This window comes from Melospiza melodia, chromosome 11 (assembly GCF_035770615.1).
Source record: "Melospiza melodia melodia isolate bMelMel2 chromosome 11, bMelMel2.pri, whole genome shotgun sequence".
Lineage (NCBI taxonomy): Eukaryota > Metazoa > Chordata > Aves > Passeriformes > Passerellidae > Melospiza > Melospiza melodia.
The window spans coordinates 8,631,181-8,657,973 of record NC_086204.1 but is presented as its reverse complement, the minus strand read 5'-3'; the positions used below and the strand labels follow the sequence as shown (position 1 = coordinate 8,657,973).

Sequence of the window (26,793 nt, the reverse complement as noted above, 5' to 3'; positions counted from 1 at the left end):
ACTGTCAGAGGGCTCTGCCTATCTCCTCCCCACAGGGACACCTCCTGGGTAAAACTCCAGCCCTCAAATATACCAGGTGCTTGCTCAGGAAATTGGGAAGGCCAGCCTGTGTTTGTGATCACACTCTAACTGCTACATGCTGTCATCTTATTGCAAAAGTTCCATACCTTCCTGGTGATTTTTCACAGGCAGCTTCTCACAGCATTGACTCCTTCTTCTCAGCACAGCCAACAAACCCCAGCTCCCCTCTCCAGCAGCTAGCCCACTCTTTTACAGCACTCATCCTTATTGGACACAGCTGTGGCCTGTTAAGGGCAGGGCTGTTCCTGATCTTTGGTGATTCGTGCAGCTGCAACTCCTCAGGGCTGAGATTGCCTTCTGCACTATTCTCTTACATTCTCTCCCTCCACAGCTCCACTGGCATCTCCCACCTGAGTGTGCTTGTGGCTGCATGGTTCATATTTCCTGGGCTCACACACACCTCCACACAGGGCACTCACCACCAGCACAGAACCACAGGCTGGGCTGGGAGGAACTCCAAAAGTCATCTCTTTCCAGTGCCACACCAGCTCTGCATGTCTGTGCCAAACTAGCCACGGCTCAGAAGCTAAACCCAGCTATCCCAGCCCTTCTGATATCTGAGGAGCAGCTAGAATGCCAGGGGGTGGTTTTCTGCCAAATTTAATGCAAAAATATACTGGGTTTACTCTTAACATGACACTTTCATTACAAGTTTTAACTGGGAGTTTACAAAATAGTTCCCACAGTTTGCTTTGGGGATCATAGTGACATAATTAGCCAGCATTTATATCTTTGAATCAGGATTTGATATGAAACTATTTTCATGTGGATTTAGATACCTGAGAGTTTATCAGTTTTATTAGGCTACAAAATCATTATCTGAAATGAGCAAGCAAATTATCATTTAGTAAAATGAGAGCATATGACATGGGTACGATGTTTCAATTGCATTTTCTCACTACTTTAACAGGTTATACTGGTGTTTTGTAGGAAAGCAAAATTAAGTTGCAAAACATTAGATGATTTTTCATCATAGGTAAGTTCATTTAAGATTAATCAACAACCAGGAAGATAATAGAAAGATACATCACGCATGAACACACATTCCCTTTTTCACAGATACATGTGAGCAAAACCAAATCAGTACAAGTGTGCATTTCCTTGCAGTATTTTTTAAAGCATAGGGCTGAGCACTGAACAGTGATCCAGAGCACAATTTACCCTCTCAACTAAGAGGGGGTAGAAAAGTTTCTCTGTTGTGCAGACCCCAGAGGGGATGCTCAGAGGATATTCCACAGGAGTGCTCTGCCAAGGACACTCATTTGACCAGGCTCCACAGCAATGTATGTGGGGGTGAAATCACAGAATATTGTTGAACAGCTTTTACTGGGCAAAGGAAATAAAAATCCAACACCTCCACATAAAGTAAAACCTCCCCAATTTTTTTTTCCCAGGAGCCACTAAAAACATTCCACACATTACACGATTAGCCAACTCCAGTAACACACCTTCCCAGGTAGTAGGAGCTGCTCTTCATCCCCCGCCCATTATTCACTCCATTCCCAACGCTCCTGTTCCACAGGTCGGTTTCTGACCGAAGAACTGCAGGGCAGGAAAGAAACGTGAGGAAGAGCAGGCAACAAAAACGGGCACGGAGAAGATTAAAGTAAGTTTTACACTGGACAAAGCAAAGGCACCGCTCAACCCCCACATCGGGAGTCAGCGGGGCAGGAGGCCAAACCTCCCCAACTTCCCTCACAGCAGGAGCGGCTCCGGGGCCTATCCCGGAAAATCAGCCCCTCTCTACGGCTGACCCTATCCCAGGAAATCAGCCCCTCTCTGTGCCCCTGCTGACCCTATCCCAGGAAATCAGCCCTCTCTGTGCCTCTGCTGACCCTATCCCAGGAAATCAGCCCCTCTCTGTGCCCCTGCTGACCCTATCCCAGGAAATCAGCCCCTCTCTGTGCCCCTGCTGACCCTATCCCGGGAAATCAGCCCCTCTCTGTGCCCCTGCTGACCCTATCCCGGGAAATCAGCCCCTCTCTGTGCCTCTGCTGACCCTATCCCGCGAAATCAGCCTCTGCTGACCCCTGTCTCGGGAAATCAGCCCCTCTCTGTGCCTCTGCTGACCCTATCCCGGGAAAGCTGCCCCATCCCGTGCTGCCCTGTGCTGCCCCTATGACGGCCACGGACTGTCCCTGTGCTGGCCTTCTGCCTGTGCTGCACTGTGCTGGCCCAGCTGTCCCTGTCCCCGTGCTGTCCCTGTGCTGTCTCTATGCAGTCCCTGTCCCTGTGCAGTCCCGGTGCTGTCCCTGTCCCTGTGTTGTCTCTATGCTGTCCCTGTCCCCGTGCTGTCCCTGTCCCTGTGCAGTCCCGGTGCTGTCCCTGTCCCTGTGTTGTCTCTATGCTGTCCCTGTCCCCGTGCTGTCCCTGTCCCTGTGCAGTCCCGGTGCTGTCCCTGTCCCTGTGTTGTCTCTATGCTGTCCCTGTCCCCGTGCTGTCCCTGTTCCCCGTGCTGTCCCCGCGCTGTCCCGGTGTGGCCGGCGCTCCCGGAGCCCCGGCATTGCGGCGGGCAGCCCCGGAGGAGGCGCGGGGCCCTGCGGGCGCGGCGCGGGGCGGGCTGAGGGAGCGCCGCCCCTTCCTGCGCGAGCCATGGCCCTGCAGGGGGCGCTGCGCCGCGTGGCCGCGGCCTGGGGTGGGCGGTGAGTGCGGGCCGGGGGCGCCGGGAATGGGAAGGGGATAGGGACCGGGGCACGGATAGAGATAGGGATCGGGACAAGGACACGGTCTGGAGCGAGGACTGGGATCGGCACTGGGAGTGCGACAGGGATAAGGATCGGGACCGGGACCTGGACTGGGATCGGTATCAGGCCAGGGACCGGGACCGGGACCAGGACCGCGAGTAGGATTAGGGTCGGGACAGGGACCGGGACGGGGACAAGGACAGGGATCGGGACCGGGACCATGACTTGGATTAGGGTTGAGACAGGGACGGGAACCGGGACAGGGACAGGAATCGGGGTCAGAACAAGGACCGGGTCCGGGATCGGGACTGGGAGAGGGACAGGGATCAGGAGGAGGATGAGGGCAGGGATCAGGATGAGGATGAGGATCGGGATCAGGATGAGGATGAGGGCCGGGCTCGGGATGAGGATGAGGGCCGGCTCGGGATGAGGATGAGGATGAGGATGAGGATGCGGATGAGGGCCGGGCTCGGGCGCGGGGCGGGTGCGGGCTGCCCGGCCCGCGGTGCCGCGGGTGCCACCCGTGTGCGTGTGGCTGTGGCCGGCGGCGCGGAGCGGTTCCCGTGTAACGGCCCCGGGGCCGGGCTGTTCCTGCCGCAGCCATCCCGCTGCTCCCCGGCCCTGCGGGCACACGAGAAGTGGGCTGGCTGCACATGCTGCAGCTCAAGGGAACCACCATGGCGCAGTCAGTGAAATACCGAAACGAAACAGGGCAATGTGGCCATCCTTTGAAAGCTCGAAGATCTGACTGTCATTTCTTTTTAGCTATAGAATGGGGAACAGACAGACGGCTTGTGTAGGATTGTCGTGTGGTGCTACCGTGAATCAAATACAGGTAGCATTTTTTATGTTGCTTTTACTGATTTTCAGCATTTATAAAAGCCAATTACTTCAAACCTTTTCTTGTTAACACAAAGAAATACTGTAAATAGTTCTGCCTGTTGAACCTGTTCCTATGTTCATCATGGTTATCAAGCCATGCTGGCAGTTTTGTTTATCCACAGCCCTGGAACCTGATCTTCCTAGGCTGCACCCATTTTATGTGTTTTTTTTAGACCTCTACTCAAATTCAGTGTTGCCATCAGCATCAGGGATAGAACCTTGTAAAATTACTGATATAAAGTAAAGTTAAATATTTTAGAAGTTGTGGGTCTAATAAATTTACTGATAGTTAATGATAGCCTGAAATCCCCTTGAATTTACAGTAAAGCGATAAGGGTGTATTTTCCAGCCACTGCTTTTGGTCACTGTGCTTGCCACTGGCACATCCCAAGTGCCTTACGGACAGAGAAAACTGTCCTAAACAATGTAGGGAGATGCAGGGAGCTGGGCAGACTGCAGAGCAGAGTTGTACCACACACTCCACCATCCCTGTGCTGGTTTGGAGCCAGATGCTTGTCAAACCTGCTTTCAGAGGTGCCAGCAGAGATTTTCCTGTGTTTGCTACTCTAATAGCAGCTTTTTAACCTGTGTACTACTTTCAGGAGTGTTCAATAGCATTCTAAGTGCATTGGCTTGAAGCTCACTGAGTTTTAACTTTCTTTTGAGCACACAGGACATTATTTCACGCAACTGTGTGGTGATTTTCTCTAAAACAACATGTTCATACTGCAGTATGACAAAAAACCTCTTTAAGCGTCTGAATGTGAGTTACACAGCTGTGGAACTGGACCTAAATAGAAATGGAAAGCAGTTCCAAGACATTCTGGAACAGATGACTGGTGGCAGAACAGTGAGTATATTCTCTTATACTTAATACTAACAGCTTGGGCTACACACGTCCCTCTTAGGGTCTATCCATAGCAAGTTCTTAAGTTCTTGTTTTGAGACAGGTAAATGTGGGATACAAGCTCCTAAATTAAATGCTGCAGGAGGTCTCTTCTTGTAGAACCCCTCTGGCTATCCCTCACAGCTGATCTTTGCCCTACTGACACTGAAATAATTGAAGTATCAAAGCCATTTTTCATTTGTATATTTAAACCATTGTGTTTAACAACTTTATTTTATTTTACATAGTCTCACTTGACTCAATGATTGAAATTTATTACAATCACCCACTCAGTATCTTCACCCCACTTTTGAGGGGCACATGAAGTTTCCCATCTCTGTAAATATTATGGACAAGTATAGGTTGTACACTAATATTATACACACATCTAGAAGAACACAGTGATTGTGTGTACTGGAGTCCACATGGCCTTGCTTGAATGTTCACCTTTTTCCCAAGTGGTAACTAATGTAACTTTTGTTTTCTTGATAGGTCCCAAGAGTGTTTATCAATGGGACTTGTGTTGGAGGTGCAACAGATGCTCAAAGGCTTCATGAGGAAGGCAAACTGCTGCCTTTAATTAATCAGTGTCAATCAAGGCAACCTTGCTGAGCAACCACCTCTAGCTTCGTCTTCCTTTGTATGAACAGAGTTTCAGATGAAATCAGAAGATCACAGACACAGCATGAGCTGCACTCAACAACCTCAAACCATGGCTTTCTGAATTACAGATCACTCTTGACAGACTTTATGGCTTTGGTGAATTACTTGGTGTCCTTGCCTCAGCTTTCCCACAAGCCCAATGGTCATTAGCAAACATTCTGTAACTCTTGGGGCTCTTAGTGAGACAGTGATGTCACTTCATGGTGATTACATCCTGTTCCAGGGAAGCCCAGGCTCTGCAAAAAGAATCCTGTGGGTTTTGCTGCACATGAGTTTGCTTTCTAGCTTTGTCTCAATAAATTGTCAATTTTATTTAATGGTTTCTTTAAATATAATTATTCTGTGTCAAACTGAAGTGTAAAGCAAACCCAGTTTGCAGTGATGCTGGTGTGTGCATGTCTGCCTCTCCTGTACACCAGTGCCTGATCACCCAGCTCCCAAATCGTGTGTCCAATGGAACAGAAAAGGGAATAAAGACTCTGGTGGCTTTAGAGAGTGACAGCTTTCATCTTTGCTCTGCACTCTGAGGGATCAGCCTGCACTGCCATTCAGGAATGGCTTCCAGGGGGGCCAGGCAGCTCGGGCACTCAGCTGCACACTGGTACAACTGATCCAACAGCAGCATGGAACATAAGAGCAAGGGAAGCAGGTCTAATATGCATAGAGTTTATTTAGTACTTAAATTCTACAGCCAGAATGCAGCTTACTAGCCATTTTAACTTTCAGTTAAATGTCTAACAGAAATGACTAAAATTCCATAGTTTCAGTACAATGTACATCCAAAGCCAGACCAGGCAATGCCAAGACTCTTGGTTATTTCAAAGTAGTTCATATGCAAGTAGAAAATTATATCCCACTCTTCAGTAAAAGGGACCATTGCACAACTAAAGGTGCACATATTAGAATAAAAACATTAGTCAATTAATTTTTACTCACTTTTTGTCAATTAGGAATCCCATTATTTCCATTGCTTTCAGCACTGCATGTACCTAAACTACTTTTTCCCTCAAGGAAAAAAAAACATCAATCTTTAATTCCAGCTAACTAGGACAGCAAGAATATCACTTAAATTTGACAGCTTCATTTTTGTGATGCAGGTTTGAACTCAGTTTAAACTGCATCATTTGTAGAAAGTCTTTAGTATGCAATTGTCTGCATTGTGCATCTTTAATGTGTAATCAGCTAATTCAACACACTGACCTTGTTTCATTTTAATTATTGCAGTTTCCTGTGTGGTGCTAGGACACAGTCATCAAGGTTTACACAGATGTGCATCTCTCTCTGAATTTACACTTAATAAAGAAATTGATTTTGCACATACAGTCATACAAGAATACCAAGTATTCTTATGCTCTGTGTACAATTCTTCAGCCAGTCATGTTTTTACCAGAAGCTTAACAACAATTTTGTCCCAAAAGCTGATAAACCCTTCACGTAAAAATAATAACAATAGTATGCAAAGGAATTTTTCAAAGACTTTTTCATTTTGTTCCCTGTTTAGAGGCTTGTTTTTTTAACCAGTAGTCTAAAGTAACCCTTTGAGTTCCAAGTTGTGGAAGTCCCAGGGCATTGTCACTTAAGGCAAATTCTCTTGCAGCCATTGAAACAAGCTGTGCCTGCAGATGCAAGTGAGTGCCCCATCATTAAACAGGATCTAGCTTAAGGCACCCAAAGGGTTAACGATGTTTCTTTTTAACCATATTAAGGCTCCCCATCCAAACAGTTTTTTTCGTTGTGTACAATTTCACAGAAAGTAGCAGCAAGACAGTGCCTTTGTTACTGGATGGCACAAAGCCATGTTATGCTTAAGTTAATTAAACATGATATGGCAGTTAAAGTGTGGTTCTAATTTAGGGGAGGAAAAACCCAACCAAAATTAAGAACCTCAAGAATAGTCATTAAAAATTTCCATCTTTTTCCCCTAGCATTGTCTCCAAGACAAAGTTGTTTCTCTTAAAATATGCTTGTCCTGGGATCTAAATATTCAAATTTATCCAGTAGAAGATCTGGATACCTGCTTATCCATCTTAACTCCCAAGCTTCTAAGAAGCAGAAGAAGCTGGAAACAAACACTGAATTATTTAATGAAGCACAGAGAGCTGTGAATGTGCCCATGTGTTGCTTCTTAAATACAGAATTATTTTTAAGGATTAGAACTGCACTTTTACAGGAGAATGAAAAGACATTTTATTTGTAACTAGTTGTGCTTAACTCTTAAGCTGGTAGCTTTAGGAAAACAGCTACTTATATTCATTATTTGTTAATGAAGCAATTGTAAAGGTTCTCAACATACCACATATATATGCAAATACATATATACATTTAAACTTAAATTCAGAATGCAGAAATACCTAAAGAAACCACGCTTTGCAGTATCAGAATCATAAATCCAGGTATGTAAGCACACATATTTAAAGACACCACACCTTCTGCTGAAATTAGCTTATCTTTTATGATTTCCCTCAGGGCAGCATATCCATAAAACACTGTCCTGGTCAGTGTTTCACCTTTTCCCCAGAACTCTTGCTCAGCCATTTGCACACCCCACAGTGTCACGGTAAGATGAAATCTCTACCAGCAAGAAAGTCATTAGAACAGCTGCTTACAGCAGCCTTTCTGTGCACTGCAAACCACTGCAGACAGCAAAATAAACCTAGAAACTGGTGGAATTTCATAGAAACTAAATAAAAGGGTTAAAAGCACAAGAAACTCAAATGATTCTTTACTTAGGTTTACTTCTATAGCCTTTTCTTTCAAGACTTTCTCTTGTCAATACTGCAAAGAAACTGCCTGTTTATCCAGAATATTAATTTGAAAGTTTTCCTAATTCTGCATGACAGCAGCTCAATACTATTTAAAAGAATGAAAAGTTTCAAATCACTGAAGTACTTCTAGAAAAAAACTTTACATTTGAAAAGCCAGTTGTAATTGTTACTTTTTTCAAATAAAGCCATTCACAGGCAGATGTTGGATTTTTGTAATAAATAAAGTATACTTTTGTAACTGATTTTTGCATTCAGTTTTACCCAAAATCTGACAGATACAACAAATTAGATGTTTTGTAAGAGATTTATATAATTAAAGAATAGAAAAAAGTATTAATTATTAGAAACATGAAATACTATGCCATCAGTTCTGGTGCAGGGAGCTAAGCAAGCACACTCAAGTGACAGCAAGAAGGCAGAAGAATAGGGGCAAAAATAAAAGAAAAAGGAATGGATGAGAGCTTGTGAAAAAAGATTCAAGTACAGGCCTGAGGTGACAAGATGGAAAAGGAGAAAAAAAACCAACACTAACAGAGAAAAGGGGACAGCAAAAGAAGAAGAAACAAAACAAATGGAACCAAAACAAAAGCTTCTGTTATGGTGCCTGTGAGCTCAGGACAGGGTAAGTAGTATTTGCAATGCAGACAAAGATCTTCCTAGTGTTTTTACAGTCAGAGCCATTATTAAAATACATTTCCCAAACTGCTGGTGTGTTTTTAAGCCAAGAATATACTTTGTTGAACAGCCTTTTAAAGGCATACTCGTCTATGGGCATCAGTTAACAACAGCAATGTGAAAAACCAACACAAACCTCCTTAAGACTTGTGTTTGACAAACAGGTTTAACAGTGATTTTCAGCAGCAAGGTATTTTAGTGCCAGTTATTAGCAGCCCTCACACTAATAGTGGGCATTTAGACTGGCCCAGCTGACCTCAGAACTACACCTACCCTCAGACTTGTCCTTTTTGAAACAGAGGACTGCAATCTAATTCTACAAGCACCTCAAACTCTCCTACTCCTTGCTCCAGGTCTAAAATTCCTGACACAAAATTCTATTTCTTGGGAAAACTATTACTGTCATTATTGAATGTATTACTCAATGCTGATGTGATCACTGTGTTATTTTTAAAAACTCGAGAGCCTCCTGCCCTCTCCATGTCATTTACTGTGTCCCTTCCAAGAAGAAACCTGACCCTGGATGTTCATTCCTCACAAGAGGATGTTTCACTTCTGCTGTGCTTCCAACCACAACATGCTTTTCTTCTTTCTTAAAGCTAAAGTAAACACATTACAGTGTTCAATACCATAGTCTAAGCTCCAGAATTGTCAAGGGGGTCACAGAGAAATGGCAGTCAAACTGAAACCAGTAACTGTTAGCTATCAGGAAACCTGGAAAACCTGCATTTTTAGGAAACCTGCATTTCCCTGGTCTACAGCTGCACTCTGCATTTAGACCTTTTTTCATTCAGCATTTTGAATAAAATTAACTAGCTTTAAACTTGTTCCTGCTCAGTGCTTACTGGTAAACTGCAGTGCACAATTATAGCCCCTTTTCTACTTTTCCAGTCAGTGTTCCTCCAATGCAATGACCATTACTGATTTGAAAGTCTCCTTTTTGGTGAAAGAGTAGGTTGTTTATTGTACACTGAACTGAAGCTTAAGTGTATCAATTTTGTCTTAACTCACTTTTTAAATTCTTTTTCAAGCATTACAGTAATTATTGCCTCTTTACATGTCTGGAGTTGTTTGGGGAATTATCAGTTTAGTAGCTAAAGACCAGAAACAGGCCATGTTATGGCAAGTGAGTCATGCTGTCCCCTAAAATTCAGTGTATGGGCAGATAAAAAAGATCCTCTATGGACAAGGAATATGCAGCATCATTCCTCTATGCCCCTTAATAGAAGAGAATAGCAAGACCAGAAAGAAACTCTCAGAAAGAAAGGTCCACATAGTACAAAATTGCAGCTGTCAGCATTTACTTCAGTTTCCCCTCCCTGTGCAAATCCTGAAGGAGGAGCAGATGGCAACGTGGTCTGACCAGTGCTGGTTTTATATCTCATAAACCACTGACCAGGTTTTCAGTTCAGAGTTACTACACATGTTCAGGAGCACATTCTGTACCCCAGCAGGGATGACCACCTTTTATCACTGATCACAGCTATCCAGTGTCAACAGGTACAGGGACCTACAGTTTCTATCACTCCTACTGAAAAGTTCATCTTTACCTCCACACTCTAGTTCAAGGAACTGCATTTTAAACTGGACTGCTTCCAAAGATGCAACACCACTATAACCATACATTCAATCTGTTAGTAACTACTCTAATTTTTATTTGCAATAAATTTACTTGAAAGTTACTTGAAACACCTGTTTTAAGTTTTCATTTTATATTTAGTCCAAAATACTTCCTATTACTTCACAAATACTACTGCAAATAAGAAAAAGTACTTGCAAAAGATACTCATCTATCAGTTATTCTTGACATCTCTAGCTTAGAAGAAAACACCCAATCAGATGTTTGACTATTGTGTCATTTAAAATGCATTACTACCAAACCCAACCCCAAAACATCAGTGCATTTACTGGAAATAATTATTAATATGTATTGAGCAAATGAGCTTACTCCCCATACTCATGGTGTTTGTTTAGATGCTAAAAATGATATGCAATTTTTCATGAGAAATGGCTGATTTTCTTTTTGCAAACACCAAAGTGCTTTTTCTCAGCTTTTGTAGGAACACTTGGTTTGTTCTAGAACTCACCTGAGGAGCTGGTGGCAGTCCTGTGTCCCCAAGCATTCTGTGAGAGCAGTGAGAATTCAGGAGTGACTTACATTCATGCTGGCTGAAAGGCAACACTCAACCCAGCAGTTCTGTCAGCCCTGCTCCATGTCAGGAAAGGCTTCCCTCTCTGGATTCATTATGCATTAAGGGAGAGTGGAAGGAAGTAGCAGAATACCTTCAGTAACATGTTACATCCTATTTTAGCACCAAAAGAGATATCCCAGCTACACAATGCAAGCTTGGAATTTATCATCAATAGGAATGAGGCATAATGAAAAGTGTTACAAGTACCAAAAGTATAGTAGGAACTTCCATTTTACATTTAAAAGCTTGGGTTTTAGGCAGAAAAATGTGGTCTGATGTGTCATTTACCACTATGGGTTAACATGATATTTTTATAAATCATAATTATTTTCAAATTAACACAAAATTTGCTGTTTAAAACAGTTTGTATTAGCTTAAAAGAGGCTGAAATATGTATGTTTTAGAGGAAGTTGTTAAAGCATCACTAAAAAACCTTTCAGGTCTTGTAAGATTGATCTACTAAAGAGATCTTTTAACTTCCCCCCTATACACATAGAAAACACAGAATTAAATACATATACACACAAACTGCTATCAGTTTCTGTTCCAAAGTGGTAGAATACTCACTGGCTTTCTCCTTGTCACACTCTTACTATGAGACTAAAAATAAAAAATTAAAAAAAAAGAATCCAGTTTCAATCACTTCCTAAACATGATTTTGTGAACATGAAGGAGGCAACTGTACAGTTCATAAAAGTTTTTAGGAATTGGTCACTATAAACTGGAGGTAGTTTTGAAATATGTTAGCTTGAATTAATTTATGAAATCAGAAGTAACACTAACCTACAAAAAGATTTCTAAAAATGAAATACTCTCCTGTTAGGAAGATTGTTTCTGAGTCACTGAATACATTCTTTTGGAAAAAAAAAATGTAGCTTTTGTTTCTGGTTGCTCCCACTCAGCTTTGCTGAGCAGGCCAAGACACATGCACTTGTTAATCTTGCTCACTGAAGGTGTGCTGATGCTTCTTGAAGTTGTGACAAGGACTGAATGTGACATCCCAGTCATTTCCAAGGTCTTTTTCTACTAAAAACAGTTTTTAGAACTTCCTGTAAAGTATTTTTAATTCTAAACTAGTGCTTCTGCAATGGTATTGTGCAGAAACTGCCCCCCAATTTACCTAAAGAGATATTTCCTCCTGAAAACCCAGATGATAATCCAGAGAGAAAAAGATTAGCATGAGCTCTTGCACTTTCAGTTTTAGCAGTATAAAATGTCCCTGGGTAACTTTTACACTGTATCACAGTCACATGGTCTCAATACATACCAGAAAAAACTTCTTTTGTAGATTTTAACCATAGCCATGGAAACCACTGAACATTACTAACACTTAAAATACAAAGATTTAAAAAAGCCCAAAGAAAACTCTCTCTCAATGAAGCTGCTGGTAAACTGCCATTATTAAAAATACTAAGCCCATTTGTTTCCAGCTCCATTCTAGAAGTAATTAATGAATTTATTCTTGCAAATAGGCATTCCACAGCAATGGGGGAAATTAAAAATCTCTCCATATTTATAGTCTACTATAAATGAAATTAAATTATATACTATGTAACCCTGTAACCACTTTTAGCAAACTTCTCACTGTTATTCTAAATTGTGTGCAACAGGAAAAATAAAAAAAGAGATTCCTCATCTGCTTTTCTTTTTTTCCCTTCACAAAAAGTTAATAAAAATCACAAAACCATGAGGGTTGGAAAAGAGCTCTTAAGATCAAGTCCAACCATCAACCCAACACTGCCAGGTCCACCACAGAGCCATGTCCCTAAGCACCAGATCCACGCGGCTTTGGGACATTTCCAGGGAAGGAGATTGCACCACCTCCCTGGGCAGCCTGCTCCAATTCTTGGCTGCAAACAGGATTTGAGGTTCAGCCTCCCCAGTGCCAAGTCAAGAGGAAGAACCCCTGCCCTGCTCCTGCTGCCCCTCTCTCTGATCCCAGCCAGGATGCCCCTGGCCTTGCTGCCCACCTGGGCACAGCTGGCTCCTGTTCACCCACTCCTGACCAGCATCCCCTTTTCCACAGGGCAGCTTCCCAGCCACTCTGCCCCAGCCTGGAGCATGACTGGGATTGCTGTGACCCAAAGGCAGGACCCAGCACTTGGGGCCACACTCAATCCATGGCCCCAGCCTGCCCAGATCCCTCTGCAGAGCCTTCCTGCCCTCCAGCAGATCAACTCAGCCTGGTGTCATCTGCAAACTGAGGGTGCTTTTGATCCCCTTGTCCAAATCAGCCATAAAGCTACTGAGCAGGACTGGCCCCAACAGGGAGCCCTGGGGAGCACCACTGGTGGCCAGCCAGCAGCAGGATGTGACTCAGGCCCCACCACTCTGTGCTCAGCCATCCAGCCAGTTTTTCAGCCAGCAAACAGTCACCTGTCCAAGCCACAGGCTCCTATCTTGTCAGACAGGAGAGAAACCGTGTCCAAGGCTTTGTGAAGCCCAGGCAGCCACATCCTCAGCCTCCACCTCATCCACCAGGGAGGTCACCATTCATAGCAGGAGATCAGGTTGGTCAGGCAGAACCTGCCTTTCACAAAGCCATGCTGGCTGGGCCTGGTCCCTGGCTGTCCTGCACGTGCTGTGTGATCCAGATGTCCCACATCCCTCCCTGGCACTGAGGGCAGGCTGACAGGCCTGTGGCTTCCTGCATCCTCCTTCCAATGGGTGTCACACTGGCCAGCCTCCAGTCATCCTGAGACCTCCCTGGTTAGCCAGGACTGATGATAAATGGTGGAGAGCAGCTTGGGTGGATTCCATCAGACCCCAGGGACCTTTGAACACTTAAGTGGAGGAGTAGGTCACTGTTTCCTCCTGAATTACAGGGACCTCATTTTGTTCCTTGTCTCTGTCTTCCCAACAACAGCTGGTCTGACTATTAAAGACTGAGGCAAAGAAGGCATCAAGCACCTCAGCCTTCTTCCCATCCTTTGTGGCAATGCTTCCCCTCACCTGCAATAAAGGATGGAGATTCTCTCCTTGGTTCTCCTTTTGCTGCTGATGTATTTGTAAAAACACTTTTTGTTATCTATTTCAACAGTGGCCAAATTATTTTCTAGCTGGGGTTTCACTTTCCCAACCTTCCTGCATAACCTAACAACATCCTTGTAGTCCTCAAGAGCATCCTGCCCCTTCTTCCAAAGGTCTTTTTTCCCTGAGTTCCAGTGACAGCTCCCTGTTCAACCAGGCCAGTCTTCTTCCCCACTGGCTCATCTCTCAGCACATGGGACAGCCTGCTCCTCCTTTTTTAAGATCCTTGAACAACGTCCAGCCTTCCTGCACCACTTTCCATTCAGGAGTGTTTGCAAGGGACTTTCTCAGTCCTAAAAGGCCAAGGTCTGAACTCTGGGGCTCCTCAGCTCCCTCTACACTCTCCTCAATGACTCCAAAGTGGTGGTCAGGGCCCTGGAGGTGACCACCTGCTCCTGCCACTGCTGGTCTGTGCTGCTGCTGAAGTCCTGGGGGACAGGAAGCTGGACATCCTGCAGTACAGCCCTGCTCCTGGGGCTGGTGGAGGCAGCACATCCTCAGCAGGTGCTGGGCCCGCTGCTGCAGCAGGGGTACCTGCAGCAGAGGAACTCCAAAGTCCATGAGGAGCTGGACAGCACTGTGGTCCTCTTCACTTACCCTGCTGAGGAGCTGGATGTGGCCAAGATGGTGTCTGGGCTGACTCCAGCAGTGGTGGAGAGCAGGAGCAGGGTCCAGCATGCTGACACAAAGTGTTTGCTGTGGTGGTGTTTCCTTGGGCCCAGGCAAAACCACCCTTCTCCTCAAGGCAGTGGATGCTGTGGAGCTTGAGGACAACAGGGATGGGGTGATTGATGTGCTGCAGGCCAGGCTAGCCAGGAAGACTTTGGTGAAGCTCAGAGACCAAGGGTCTGTGAAGTACACTGTGGTCCTGCCACCATCCCATCATAACAGGGGGTCCTGTTCACCCCTGGGACAGATCCAGAGTGGCTGGTGCTGGCCCACAGTACTCAGAGCCCAGTTCCTGTGGTTATCACACCAAGGATGATGCTCTCTGGAGCTCCAGCTCACACAGAGCCCAGGCTGGTCAGGGAATGAATCCAACTAGAGTGTGAGTGTGTGTACAGGAATAAACCAGCTGCCTTGGGAAAAGGAGGGTGCTGGAAACCAGGAAGGTGGCTGAGGAGTAGAGATCCCTTTCTGAAGGAGCATGGAGCAGGGCTGCCAGCTGTGCTGCAGGACTCTGAAGGGCAACGTGACTGCACTGCCAGCCATTACCAGGAGTGTCCAAATGCACAGTGTGCTGCTGCATGGCGCCAAGTCCCACGGTGACAGCGGTGACATGTGGCTGCCTCCTCCAATGGCAGAGGGATCACTGGCTACTGACAGTTTGACACCAGAGATGCCAGCACTGAGTTTCTCTGTTAGATTTGCATGAGACTGAAGTTCTGTCCAACCTTACAAACACCTTAGTGAGAAGCTCTAGTCAGAGATGCTTGAAGTGCCACCACCTCCTGTAACATTCTGATATGTATACAATATGCCATGAGCTAATAAAGTATATTTGGCTGGGAGTTCCCAGGGTGAAGTCTGTTGCCAGCAATGGACCCACTGGGAAGAGCAGATGCCTACAAATGTTAAATCAGATCCAAAGTGAAGTTTCTAAGGACATCCAAAGCTCCTGTGTCAAAGCCACAGATATCCAACATGCCTCTGTCGTCCGGGTCCGCGATCGTGAAACCGTGGGAGGTCATCCCACAAACCACCAGCTTTGCAGGAATGCCCATTTTCTAGAGGGAGGAGAGCAAAAAATATCAGAAAACATCAGAAAAATATCAAAAAATCTAGAATAAAAAACGTGCACATATGCAGTAGTTTAAATATGCCAGAGGGCCAAATCTTGCTTGCATAAGGCACTGTCTGAAGAGGAATGCCAGAATCAGAACTGCAGGGTGCCTGTCAGCACTGGAATGGCAGCTAACCTCAACTAAGGAAACCAAACTACAGACTTCTGGTATTCATTTCAACAGGGTGGAAACTATGTAATGATTCAAATCCATACACCCATGTCTGACAAACATATTTTTGGTAAGTTTATTTAAAGCATAAAGGATTGTTTGCTGAATAAATAAGCAATGTGCTTGGAGAAGGCATTCTTGTCTGTTCTATTGTAATATTAGGAAGCTGTACAGCTTAGAGCAGTCCCTTTAAAACACAATAGGCTTTCTTCACAACATACTGTCACCTCATCCTCCTGACATTTGTCTTTAGTACTTCATTGAAACATTTTGACATCTACCACAGACAAAGTTGAACTTAGTTCTGAGAGTCAAATATCATTCTGTAACAACTATGAAAACTTATCCCATCAATTATACATAGGATTTAGAAATTCATGCAGTCCCTGAGTAACAAAATTTCATGAACATTGGAGCACACCAAGCAGGGCAGGCTAATTACAAATCCTTTTAGCAATTCTGTGGTTTTAAATACACACAATTAGTGCAATATGTGCACTAATTCTGCCTAACTGCAGGATTGGTAAGATTTTAACAATATATAACTATTTACTGAAGAAAGCCACACCCAGTCCAATCTCTAAAAGATTTTTAGAGCTGATACTTACTTTGTACAGTATTTATTAATCATAAACAGTCAGAAGCATATTTACCTCTCTGTACTCTCTAAGGGCCACTGCAGGAGGAGTATTCCCAGCAAAGGTCTCATTATCAGTAAATACAATGAAGACATCAGCAGCTGTCTGAGTTTTTTGAGCCCATATCATTGGAAGGGAACAATCAGTGGTACCCACTGGAATCTTATGGAGAAAAAAATAAATATACATGGAACACATTAATACAGAAATTAACAAATCATGGGAAAATTACTTTTGATGTAAGCTTCATGTCTTACAATTACTACACAAAGAGGCTTCTTTGTTAAACTTGTTCATTTTATCTCAGTTTGTCCAAGACTTATTTTTTTGAGTTTTTTAAAACATTCTTTTCAAGCCAACTCATTGTGACATAGCACTGACATTCTAAATTGCAGTGTTTAATATTCAGCAAATGAAATAACAATGTTTGCTGGGCTTTCTCTAAATAAAATGCACCAAAAAAATCCAATCATGTACTAGAGCTACACAGATTAAACAAGGTAGTAGGACTGATTACAAAGAAAATACAATGTAACTGCTGAGACTTTTTTTTTTACATACTTCATACATTTTCACTAAAACTTGAGGTAAGGTCATGTCAGCTGTCACTGGACACGGGACCATTTCATGTGAAAAGGCAACAATTTGGGAATCCTTCTCAGTCCGTGCCACAACCTGAGAAAGAGGGAGAAAAGAGTGAAAATAATTCAGTTACATTATTCTGAATTTTTAATGTCTGAACTGAGCCATTACCTACCACAACAGCACGACAAATGCTTTTGTATTGAAATCATCATGGCTGCTCATAAACAGTAATGGTTCACTCTACACTTTAAATATTCTGTAAATAAATATTCTGTAAATAAACACTGCAAAAAGAGCTGAACAACTGCTCTAATTACTGTAACCAAAGATACTTCCATTTTCTTCCCTCCCCTCTGACATAAAACTTAACTATTTTTAAGGGCCAACAAAAGTTCAATTCCTCTGCAATAAAAGAATACAACACAAGAAGCTTTAGAATACTAAACTGAGTGGAAAGTGATTGTGAATAAAGGCCACATTGACAACTCAGACATGAAAATTATCCCAATATTTCTTAATCTAATCTGTGTATTTCTATGAATGCTTCTGAAAAAATTTAAACGTGTAAGATAAAGTTACCATTTTTTACTTATAGTAAGCCATTTTATTATGGCTAAGATACGTGAAAAAGCTGCCCTGACCACTTTGATTTACAACAGAAACCAACTTGTTCAAACTGATGTTTCTGAATATGGTTACTAGGAGCTTTCAGCAATGAGGCACAAGGTCACACCTCCTGTACCCAAAAAATATTATATCTGAGTTTCCTCTTGATTTCTAACCAGCTTTAGAGCACCTTTCTATCAAAAAAGCAATTCAAGCTGAAAACAGTTATAAATAAAAGAAATTGAAAGCCTCACCATACACATTACTGCTGCAACCGTGCTGGCATTGAGCACACTGCCCAAAACCTTTTGTGTCATTGATGCACTAACATCAACTGCAATCACAATGCGCTTTCCTGTTGGTTCCAATGTCTGAAAAAATAAAAGACAAAAATATCATAGGTACACATAATTTATATATTCATTTCTTCTTCTGCTTTCACTCCTAAAGAGGGCATTTTTTCCACTTTCTGGGTAACATCAGGACAGTGCTGTTGCCAAAGTTTCAGAATTGCTACCAACCCCAGGAACTGTTCCCGATAAGCTTTCAGAAAACACAACTCTTAGAAAGCTTAACAAATTTGAGAACTATTATTACCTTGAAAGCTCTGTAAAATGAGGCATCTAAAGCTTCTAAAATGTCTTCATCAGGACGCCACCAAAGCTTCCCTCTGTTTCCATGTCCAGCTTTGTAGGTTTCTAATGCAACCAAAATATGGAAGGGATGTATTCTACCCTACAGGTACAAATCAAAAATAAGGACATGAAAATTTCACCTCCTTAAAAAAAAGTAACAAACTAAAAAGAAATTAAAATAAGTTCCTGCTACAAAAAAATCACAGGTTTAGTATATGGTTACTTTAAATTTCTTAAACCTAAAGAGTTCATGCAGTTACACAGCTGTTGGATGAACTGATACTTGTGGGTTACTGATAATGGACCCCACTCCCTCTCAAGAATCCTCTGATTAACACCAAATGGGATGCCATCACCAAAATTCTGGTAAGATTTTGCAGCTCTATGATTGTCCAGTGCTATTTTCCATCACAGGCTTACAGTAAAACAAGGTCCCTGCTCAGCTGAAGAGAAAGGAGCTGAGCAAGGAAAAGAACCAACTTAAAACTAACTTTATAAAAGATACAGTAACACTGGACAATAAATTATTTTTGGAACATAGCATTCATTTTTCTCATGCTATAAAACACTCCAAATTTTTTTGTCTTTCCATGTATAAACTTAACTTATATAACCATATCAACATTTTGTTATCTTTATCCAATAGGGGTGTTTCAGTCCTTAATCACTGCCAGCATCAAAACTCAGTAAATCTGAATGCTTGTGCATGGTCTATCTTCCATCAAGGTATTGCACCATAATCTTTGCTCTCCCTTCTCCAGGAAGTATCCAGAGAAAAGGAACTGCAATAGGATGGGGGGAAAAGGACTTCTGTTGTGCTCAATTCAGCTCTGGTGCTGAAGAATTTCAGTGTCCTGATTTTCATCTTCCCAGCTCACAAAACTGCTGCTCAAGACACTCATCCTCTCTCCCTTTGACTAAATCTCTGAAAATGCTATTCTCTCTTTGGAAAACTCTTTTTTCCCCTCTTACTTTCCTCCCACTTGGATGGACAATAAAGCAATCAGAAAAGAGCAATGTCCCCTTGCCCATCTTGTTTTTCCCCTCAGCTGCTATGCTATTTTCTTAAGTCACTTAAGAATTATAAGACTCAGAAGAAACTGATGAACCCAACTAGCAAAGCTTGCCACAGCCCTCACTTAAGAAAAGATCCAATAGCTGCCAGTACACTTATTCTATCTGAATGTTTCAGAAAGCAGGTGGGGAATCAAATGAGAAATTATAAATAGAAGTTTTAAAATAAAGTTGCAGGCATTAAACTGAAGTTTTTAAATAGAATACACTAACATAACTAAACATTAAAAATCAAAATCCACAAGGGCTGGCACTGATTATGAAGTTCTCACCTTTTTTAGCAGTTTCTCATTTCTCAGTTTTTCACATACTATTGCCACTTCTGAACCTCGTGGTTCAAGCACTGAATTTGCTGACAGCTTTCCTAAATTTCTCAACAATACAGAAATAGGCATTTCCTTGAGTAATGCCTTCCAAACCTATGATGAAAGAGAAGGGAAACACAGAAAGATGAGATTCTCAAAGCACAAGAATTGTTAGCTGTACATTGAATAAGTCTATTTAAAAATAAATGTACACATTATATTAAGGTCTTAATTATTTTAAATTAACTATTTGGGTAAACAACTTGAAAAACAGTGTAAGGGCTATTTTGAAAAGAAATCTAGACTTAAGACTGAATAGCATTAGTCACTGTAGAGAATTCATACTTCTGAGGAGAATTTGACTAAGGAAGTTACCTACCTCTTTAGATTTCAGATGGTTTGTCAGGAGGTGCTCTCTAACTAGACCATACTCCTCTATCAAATGAATAACTTCCAATTCATCTTTTGTGCGTTTGACTTTCTCCACAGCCTCCAGATACTTCAAGAGTTTTTCAGTCTCAGCAGAAACTGCTTTCTCTTTATAAGCTTCTTGGACATCTTTCCACCCCTTGGTAATATACTTAGTGACTATAGCAATTCCTGATGGAAAAGAAAACCATTTCTCAAGCAGGATTACCATTTGTATACTGGATTTTATCATTCTAGCATGCAAATCAATTAGCAGGTTTCATTCTCAGACCTACCAAACACCTACTGAAAAGGTCAGCCACACACAATTCAGAGCAGTACTTTTAATTAGTGTATTCATCTCCTTAGAATTAAGGAGCTTCATGTATTTGCTACATTGCCCACAGAAGCTGTGGCTGCCCCATCCCTGGAAGTGTCCAAGACAAGGCTGGATGGAGCTCTGAGCAGCCTGGGCTAGTGGGAGGCGTCCCTCCCCATGGCAGAAGGGCTTGAACTGAATCATCTTTATGGTCCCTCCCAACCCAAACCATTCTATTATTTTAAGATTTGAAGTCAACAGATCTTCCCACATAACAAAAAAGGGTTATTTCATCATTTGTAACCAAATAGGAACAAAATGAGGGGGTTATTTCGTCTTCCCTTGGCATATGAAAGAAAATAACGAACAAACCCTGTTTACCTTGAAGATAAACAGGTCTGGTATTTGATAGGATCACCCTCATTTTTAAGATGCAATTTACAGGATATCCTCACTAAGAATTCATCTACAATGGAACTCAAGTTTCCAAAAATACTTCCACAGTAAATATAAAAGGTTTAAAACACAGTATTTTCAGGTAAATAAAAATTTATTACCTTCACTGGCAGGTTTTAGGTGGGACAACCTCAGAAGATCTTTATGAGACCAACCACTTCTTTGCTTATATTTTGTAACTGCTAAAGCAAGAGCCATGCCATTCTTTCCATTGTACCAATCTGCAACAGCTTTCCTCAGAGCACGGCCCCACATGCCACATTTCATGCCCTCCTTCAGATCTTTTTTAAACTGGATGAAAGTAAAGAGATGGGTTGGTATGCAACACACCTCGGGGACAGCTTTAAACGCCGCTTGTTTTGTTTTGGCATCAGAGCACTGCGAGCAAACGGCGAGGGCAAAGAGCAGGGGCTCCTGTTTTGCCGCTCTGCCCTCTTGACTAAAGGCTTTGATTTCTTCCACAACTTGGCAGCCTCTGCCCTCTTCAATGAGCCTCAGCAAAGCTTCGGCGTTCTCAAAGCCCAGCTTGTGCTCCTTGACGTGGTAGGCGCTGCCCTCGGAGCCGAAGCACAGGAAGTGCCGCAGCCGGGTGCTGTCCGTGAGGTCCCAGGCGGCACCGCCGGGCCCCGGCGCCTCGCTCGGGGGCTGCGCTGGGCTCTCCTCCGCCTGCATCCTTCACACTGCCAGGCTCTGCTGCAACAGCAACACCTTTCATTAGTAACTGCGCTTCACTGCTCTTTCAGCAAAGTAAACACATGGTGTCTATGAGCTTGTCATCTTAAGCTTTCATTCATGAATTTAAGTATACTCCTAGCGTCCCATAATACACATTATTTAAGGGAAAAGAAACAAAAAACTCTCTAAGTTATAATAGTGACTAACTTACTTCTTAAAAACCAACTCAGAAACTATTTAACCCCAGTAAGCGGCACACAAAAACCACCGGGGGCTTTCTGGCTCACTGCGACCCTGAGAATGTTAAAAGTGTCTTTTCCCAGCCTGAGTGCTTGAAGAATGAGTCAGAGCTCTTCAGTTCTCGGTCTCAAGGTTGTTTATTGCATCTTATCTATAAAAAATTTTCTCCTGCCCTGCCGAGGTCTGTCCTGCAGGACAGTTCCACCAACACTGTGTAGGGGGATAGAATATAAGTAAAAAAAGGTAGTATAGAAAGTAATTGTACCCCCTAAAGAGTTGCAGCAGGGTTAATTATTAAAGATTAGGAGCAGGCCTGATTTTAACAGGCCACAGCTGTAGCCAATAAGAAGAGTGTTATAAAAGAGTGGATTAGTTGGCTGAGGGAAGAACTGGAGTCAGTGGCTGCTGTGAGGACAAGGAAGAGTCAGTGCCTGGAGGAGCTGCCTACAGGAAACATCAAGGAGGTATGAAACTCTAGCAATATGGAACCCTTGCAATATAATCACAACAATATTGCCTGCCCCTGGGGCAGTGTTATGTCTTTATACTAAAAACTATGTGTACAATATTTACAATAACTTTCCAATACTTATCATCTATGTTAGACAGTGAGCTTCTACTCTAAACCAATCTAAATCTTTCAGAGAAAAACAATTTATTGCCCTCTTATCAGAAGAAATGAACTTCTTCCCGCTTTGAAGGGAGAAGTTAAGATTAAGAAGTTGACACAGACAAGATAGAATCCTGTGTTTGAATGGAATTTATGTATCATGTATGAAGTGCATGAATATGCAACAGGCTATTGTTTTTAAGCATCCCTTTTTGGGCCTGTGCTGCCCAGAAAAAGGTACCTGGATGTCCCTAACTCTTTGTCTTCATTGTCTCATATTGTCCTAATTCAATTTGTCCAAATTATTATTACTGTAATTGTATTACTATTTTTATAACCATTTTATTACTATTAAACTTTTAAAATTTTAAAAACAAGTGATTGGCATTTTTCACATATATTACATCAGTTTCTTAGGTAGATTTTTATATTGCAGACTAAGTGGCTCAAAATTCAGATCTTGCCCTGCTCTGTTTTGCTTAAGAATTGTTAATATCAACCAACTGAAGAAAAATGGGGCTGAAATGAACAACTAAGATATGGAAAAACTGTTTAGTTGGAAGACTTTGTGAGAGTTTATAGATGGCAGGTTTCAGTGACTAAGCAGCTCAAGAACAAATTATCTTTGCTACAGACTCAAATAGTCTGCTGCTCAAAGTAAGATCCAAGAAAACAGGGACATTTTGGATTCTGTACTGCTTTACACTTGAAGGTAAGAAGCAAAAATCAGCACAAAAAATCACAATCATTCAGGTCTTTCTATTTATACACTCCTGAGCTGCAAGAGAGCTGTAATACTTGTAGGGCAACACCACTGGTCTTACTTGGAGAATATCCAGCACAGCAAAAATCAAGCCAGGACAGTTAAAATGAAGCAAATGCAGGTGAAATGAAATTAGCAGGGTGAGGGTAAGAAAATTCCTCATTACCACTACTTTCAAAACATTAATAGTACAATAATAAACTTAGTTTACTCGGTTCTCACTAAATAAGAAAATTACACTGAATAGCACCAAGTGCTCCTACTGAAAGCTAAAAAGGCAGAACCATTAGTCCACTCCATTAAACTTCACACAAGCCTTAAAATACAGGGACTAAAGTCTGAGCCCACACAAATGATATTTCAAACATTTTTAGTTTTCAAGAATTGCAGCTAATCTACTTTTGACTTTTTTTGCTTGTTCAGAGAGTGAAGACAAATAAAAGCCATTTGCTCCATTTACCAGGATAAGGTAGCACAAACAAATGTCACTAATGTAGGCAGAGGGGTTCCCTCCCACTCAGTTTCAGTAAGTAACATTGATTTACTAACAACTTCCCTACTTCTTTGACAGAGAATTTCCCCTTTTCTGCAAGCAACTAGAAATGCACCTTTCCTCTGATTTTGCACATCTGCACTAATCTGCACCCAGAATTAAACAGCCATCATCAGTGCTCCCATTACACTCTACAAACTGATAAAATCATAAAAATAGAAGCCGTATGCTGGCACCTGGTTTAAGAAAGTAGGTTTCATTGGAAATTAATAAGAAATATCTTTCATTGTATTATTTAGAGCATTGGTGCTCAGCTAAAATTATATATTCTAAGCATGTCTCCTGATAAGCCTACTTAAATACACATCATGTTGAACTGACTTTTTCCCTTACATCTGAAGCATGCAAATACACTGAAAATAACAAGGGTGGTATTCCCCTTCCATGAATACCAGACCAGGACTTTTTCATGTCTAAAGACATTTTATTTCAATACAGTTCCATCAGCTCATTTCATTACACAGTCGATAATGTTTCATAATAAACACAGAAAACCCAAACAAAAAATCTTGAAATCACAGTAAGCATCCATTTAGTTATCAGAAAAAAAATGGCACATGAAAGATACTGAGAAACACCATTATCTTAAAGGAAAAAAAAGAATGGGAAGCATGAAGGATCACCCATGGACAACAAGATGTCCATGTATATAAAATACTGAGAATGATTTCTTGCTGTAGCTTTCATAGAGGGAAATTGGTAGCAAGAAAACTCTTATGGATATTAACAATGGATAATTTTTATGTCTACTTTTGTATGGACCAGGCTATTCATGGACTCACAACACTGGCAAGAGGCATACACCTGCATCCATATAATTCTGACACAAACCCATAATAGAAAAGATAGTTTCAAATAGTTTTTCTGACACTTAGCTTCTTAATTTGCTATCTTAGGAAAGAAAGCATAAGCTTATAGCTTATGCTATAAGCTACCAACCCAGATTCTGTTACAATTTCCAACAACTGTCTAATGTAAATTGTAAATTCTTAAAAATAAGCCTGTATTTTAAAAATTACTTTTGAAATCAACAACAGCTGATGCAAACCACCAATCTCACTACTAAATAGTCACAGTAAAAGGATCAGATTTACATTTCAGCAGAGTTACTGGAAAAGCACTTATTCATAGTTGAGCTGCTCAACTCATTTTTAACCCTGTATTACATCCCAGCCTCAAGAGTTCCCAAAGCTTTTCCCTTCCTTGGACCCATCTCTCTCCTCTGCCCAGACCTAAAGCTTATTTTTTTTTAATACCTGTACAGCAGAGACAACTTTACCCTAACAGGTATATATGCAGATATATATAACAGGTATATATGCAGATGCTCACTTAACATATGCTCTGCTATAAGCCTAGTCTTCACCTGCTGAGCTGCAGTGGGTACCTTGAACATAAAACACCTGTGGAGGATTTATCAACAATATTCTGGCTCCATAAGCACTTTCATTTTCTGAACTACAGGAATGCAAACAGCAATTCTTAAAAGTCCCAGACTAGGATTTTTATAACAAAAATTGCTAAATTAAACTCCATGGCTGTTCACCATTACTAATGAAAGAGAAAACCCACTATATTTCAGCTGCCATAGAAATGTGTAAGTAAAATGTGACTTTGACTGCTCTGAAACAGTCTATACACGTGGAGTAGTAAGTCAGTATTTGTATGTTGCTGTACCATAGCACGATTCAGTTCTTTAAGTTGACATTTGTTCATTTCTGTGACTTTTCCAACTTGTCCTAGCTTTCCTAAGAAATAAAATGTCTGACAAGTTTCACGGATGGATGAAAAAAAACACGTAAAGTATAAAGCTTTAACAGGACTACAGGTTCTAATTTAATTTCTTAAGTTAAACTGCTATGTTAACAACTAATGACACTTTGTAGCAAAATCTCATGGAATTAAACTTTGAAACAGTCTGGTCTTTTATGACCAAAAAAGCATTAACATTTTAAAGAGAACTTCTCAAATTGCCTTTGAATACTTTAAAACCACATATACTTCAATCTATGAGAAACTGAATTCTGCTTCTCTGTCCTTTAAATTCTGTATAAGCATTAACCTGCAGACTATAAGGAATGTCTTCTAGTTAATTGAGCAGAGACCACAACCATCACACTGAGTTACATGGTTGTAACAAATCAGCCTTGTGCTACAGCTCTGACCGCATAGTTCTCATACTTCAGGAAATAAGCACCTCTATGTCAGCCGGGATGCCCGGAGAGCACCTCCCAAACCATGGATGGAGCGGTGGACAGCAGCACGGCAGACATCCCATTATAGGAACCGCATACCAGCCCACGCATTTCTACTGCAGAATTTGCAAGAGCCTGTGTGCTTTAAAAAACGCACTGACTGGGGGGCCAAGGCAGCTTAGCTGACGTAGGGCAGAATTACGAGATCGAAGCACCTAAAGCGGATACCGGCGAGCTGCGATGGCAGCTGTCACTCTCCATAAAGACGATAAACACGCGTGACGGGAGGACGCGTAAAGCCAGAGACCCGCCCGGGCACGCCCCGCAGGCCCCTCACGGCACGGGGCCCTCCGGAGCTGTCCCCCGGCCTCTCCGCATTCCCCCGCACCCCCGGCGCCGGCCCACGGACCCCGCATCCCGCTCCCCTGCAGCCCTGGGAGCGCCACTTGCCTGCGAGGCCGCGGCCCGGGCGGGGCCGGGCGGTGCCGCAGCGCCGGGGGCCGCGGGGCGATGGGCCGGGGAGGCACCGGGGACACCGAGCGGCGGCCGGGCCGCTGCGGGCGCGCGGGGGGCGGGCAGGGCCGTCCCGCTCCGGCCGCCGGGGATCCGCGTCTCCCGCTCCAGCCCCGCCCGCCGCGCCCCGACAGCATCGCCGGGACCCGGATGGGGCCGCGCCCCCCGCGCGGTGCCCGGATGGAGCCATGCTCGGGGCCGGCCCCGCTCCCCGCCGCGCCGCCCGAGGGCCCCGCAGCGGCCGGCCGCCCCCGAGGCGCCCCGGAGCGCGTCCCCGAGGCGCGGCGCGGCCCTCCCGCGGCCGGGGCGGTGCCGCCCGCGCCCGCAGCTGCCCCGGATCCAGTCCCGCTCGCCGCTTCCTGCGGCCGCCCCGCCTCTCCATGGCGGTGCACGGCGCGGGTCCTG

General features: G+C 43.0%; 2 protein-coding genes across 4 annotated transcripts; one reads left to right on the top strand and one right to left on the bottom strand.

The window, feature by feature from the left end:
- The first annotated feature begins 2,651 nt into the window (after window positions 1-2,651).
- On the top strand, window positions 2,652-5,687 carry GLRX2 (glutaredoxin 2). Of its 2 annotated transcripts, none has more exons than XM_063165510.1 (4): window positions 2,652-2,723; window positions 3,531-3,600; window positions 4,321-4,497; window positions 5,026-5,687. In XM_063165510.1, the coding sequence occupies exons 1-4, from the start codon at window positions 2,674-2,676 to the stop codon at window positions 5,143-5,145; spliced, it is 417 nt and encodes a 138-aa protein (XP_063021580.1). In that variant the 5' UTR covers window positions 2,652-2,673; the 3' UTR covers window positions 5,146-5,687. The 2 variants fall into 2 exon arrangements, with proteins under 2 accessions (XP_063021580.1, XP_063021581.1); XM_063165511.1 differs by lacking the exon at window positions 2,652-2,723 and adding an exon at window positions 2,782-2,884.
- A 161-nt stretch (window positions 5,688-5,848) lies between these two features.
- RO60 (Ro60, Y RNA binding protein) lies at window positions 5,849-21,511 on the bottom strand. 2 transcript variants are annotated; one of them, XM_063165508.1, is made up of 8 exons: window positions 20,941-21,511; window positions 20,036-20,256; window positions 19,624-19,770; window positions 18,240-18,377; window positions 17,897-18,013; window positions 17,013-17,126; window positions 16,467-16,613; window positions 5,849-15,585 (listed from the first exon to the last, which is right to left on the bottom strand). In XM_063165508.1, the coding sequence occupies exons 1-8, from the start codon at window positions 21,509-21,511 to the stop codon at window positions 15,433-15,435; spliced, it is 1,608 nt and encodes a 535-aa protein (XP_063021578.1). In that variant the 3' UTR covers window positions 5,849-15,432. The 2 variants fall into 2 exon arrangements, with proteins under 2 accessions (XP_063021578.1, XP_063021579.1); XM_063165509.1 differs by having other exon boundaries at window positions 21,170-21,309.
- Between the last annotated feature and the right edge of the window lie 5,282 nt (window positions 21,512-26,793).

Excerpts from the sequence above, each read along its gene's own strand:
- RO60 (XM_063165508.1), bottom strand. The coding sequence starts at position 21,511 with ATGCAGGCGGAGGAGAGCCCAGCGCAGCCCCCGAGCGAGGCGCCGGGG. Across the intron at positions 16,614-17,012 it reads TTTTAGTGAAAATGTATGAA|ATTCCAGTGGGTACCACTGA; the intron begins GTATGTAAAAAA and ends TTTCTCCATAAG. Across the intron at positions 15,586-16,466 it reads CCCTTAGAGAGTACAGAGAG|AAAATGGGCATTCCTGCAAA; the intron begins GTAAATATGCTT and ends TCCTCCCTCTAG.
- GLRX2 (XM_063165510.1), top strand. The coding sequence starts at position 2,674 with ATGGCCCTGCAGGGGGCGCTGCGCCGCGTGGCCGCGGCCTGGGGTGGG. Across the intron at positions 2,724-3,530 it reads GCCGCGGCCTGGGGTGGGCG|CTATAGAATGGGGAACAGAC; the intron begins GTGAGTGCGGGC and ends ATTTCTTTTTAG. Across the intron at positions 4,498-5,025 it reads AGATGACTGGTGGCAGAACA|GTCCCAAGAGTGTTTATCAA; the intron begins GTGAGTATATTC and ends TTTTCTTGATAG.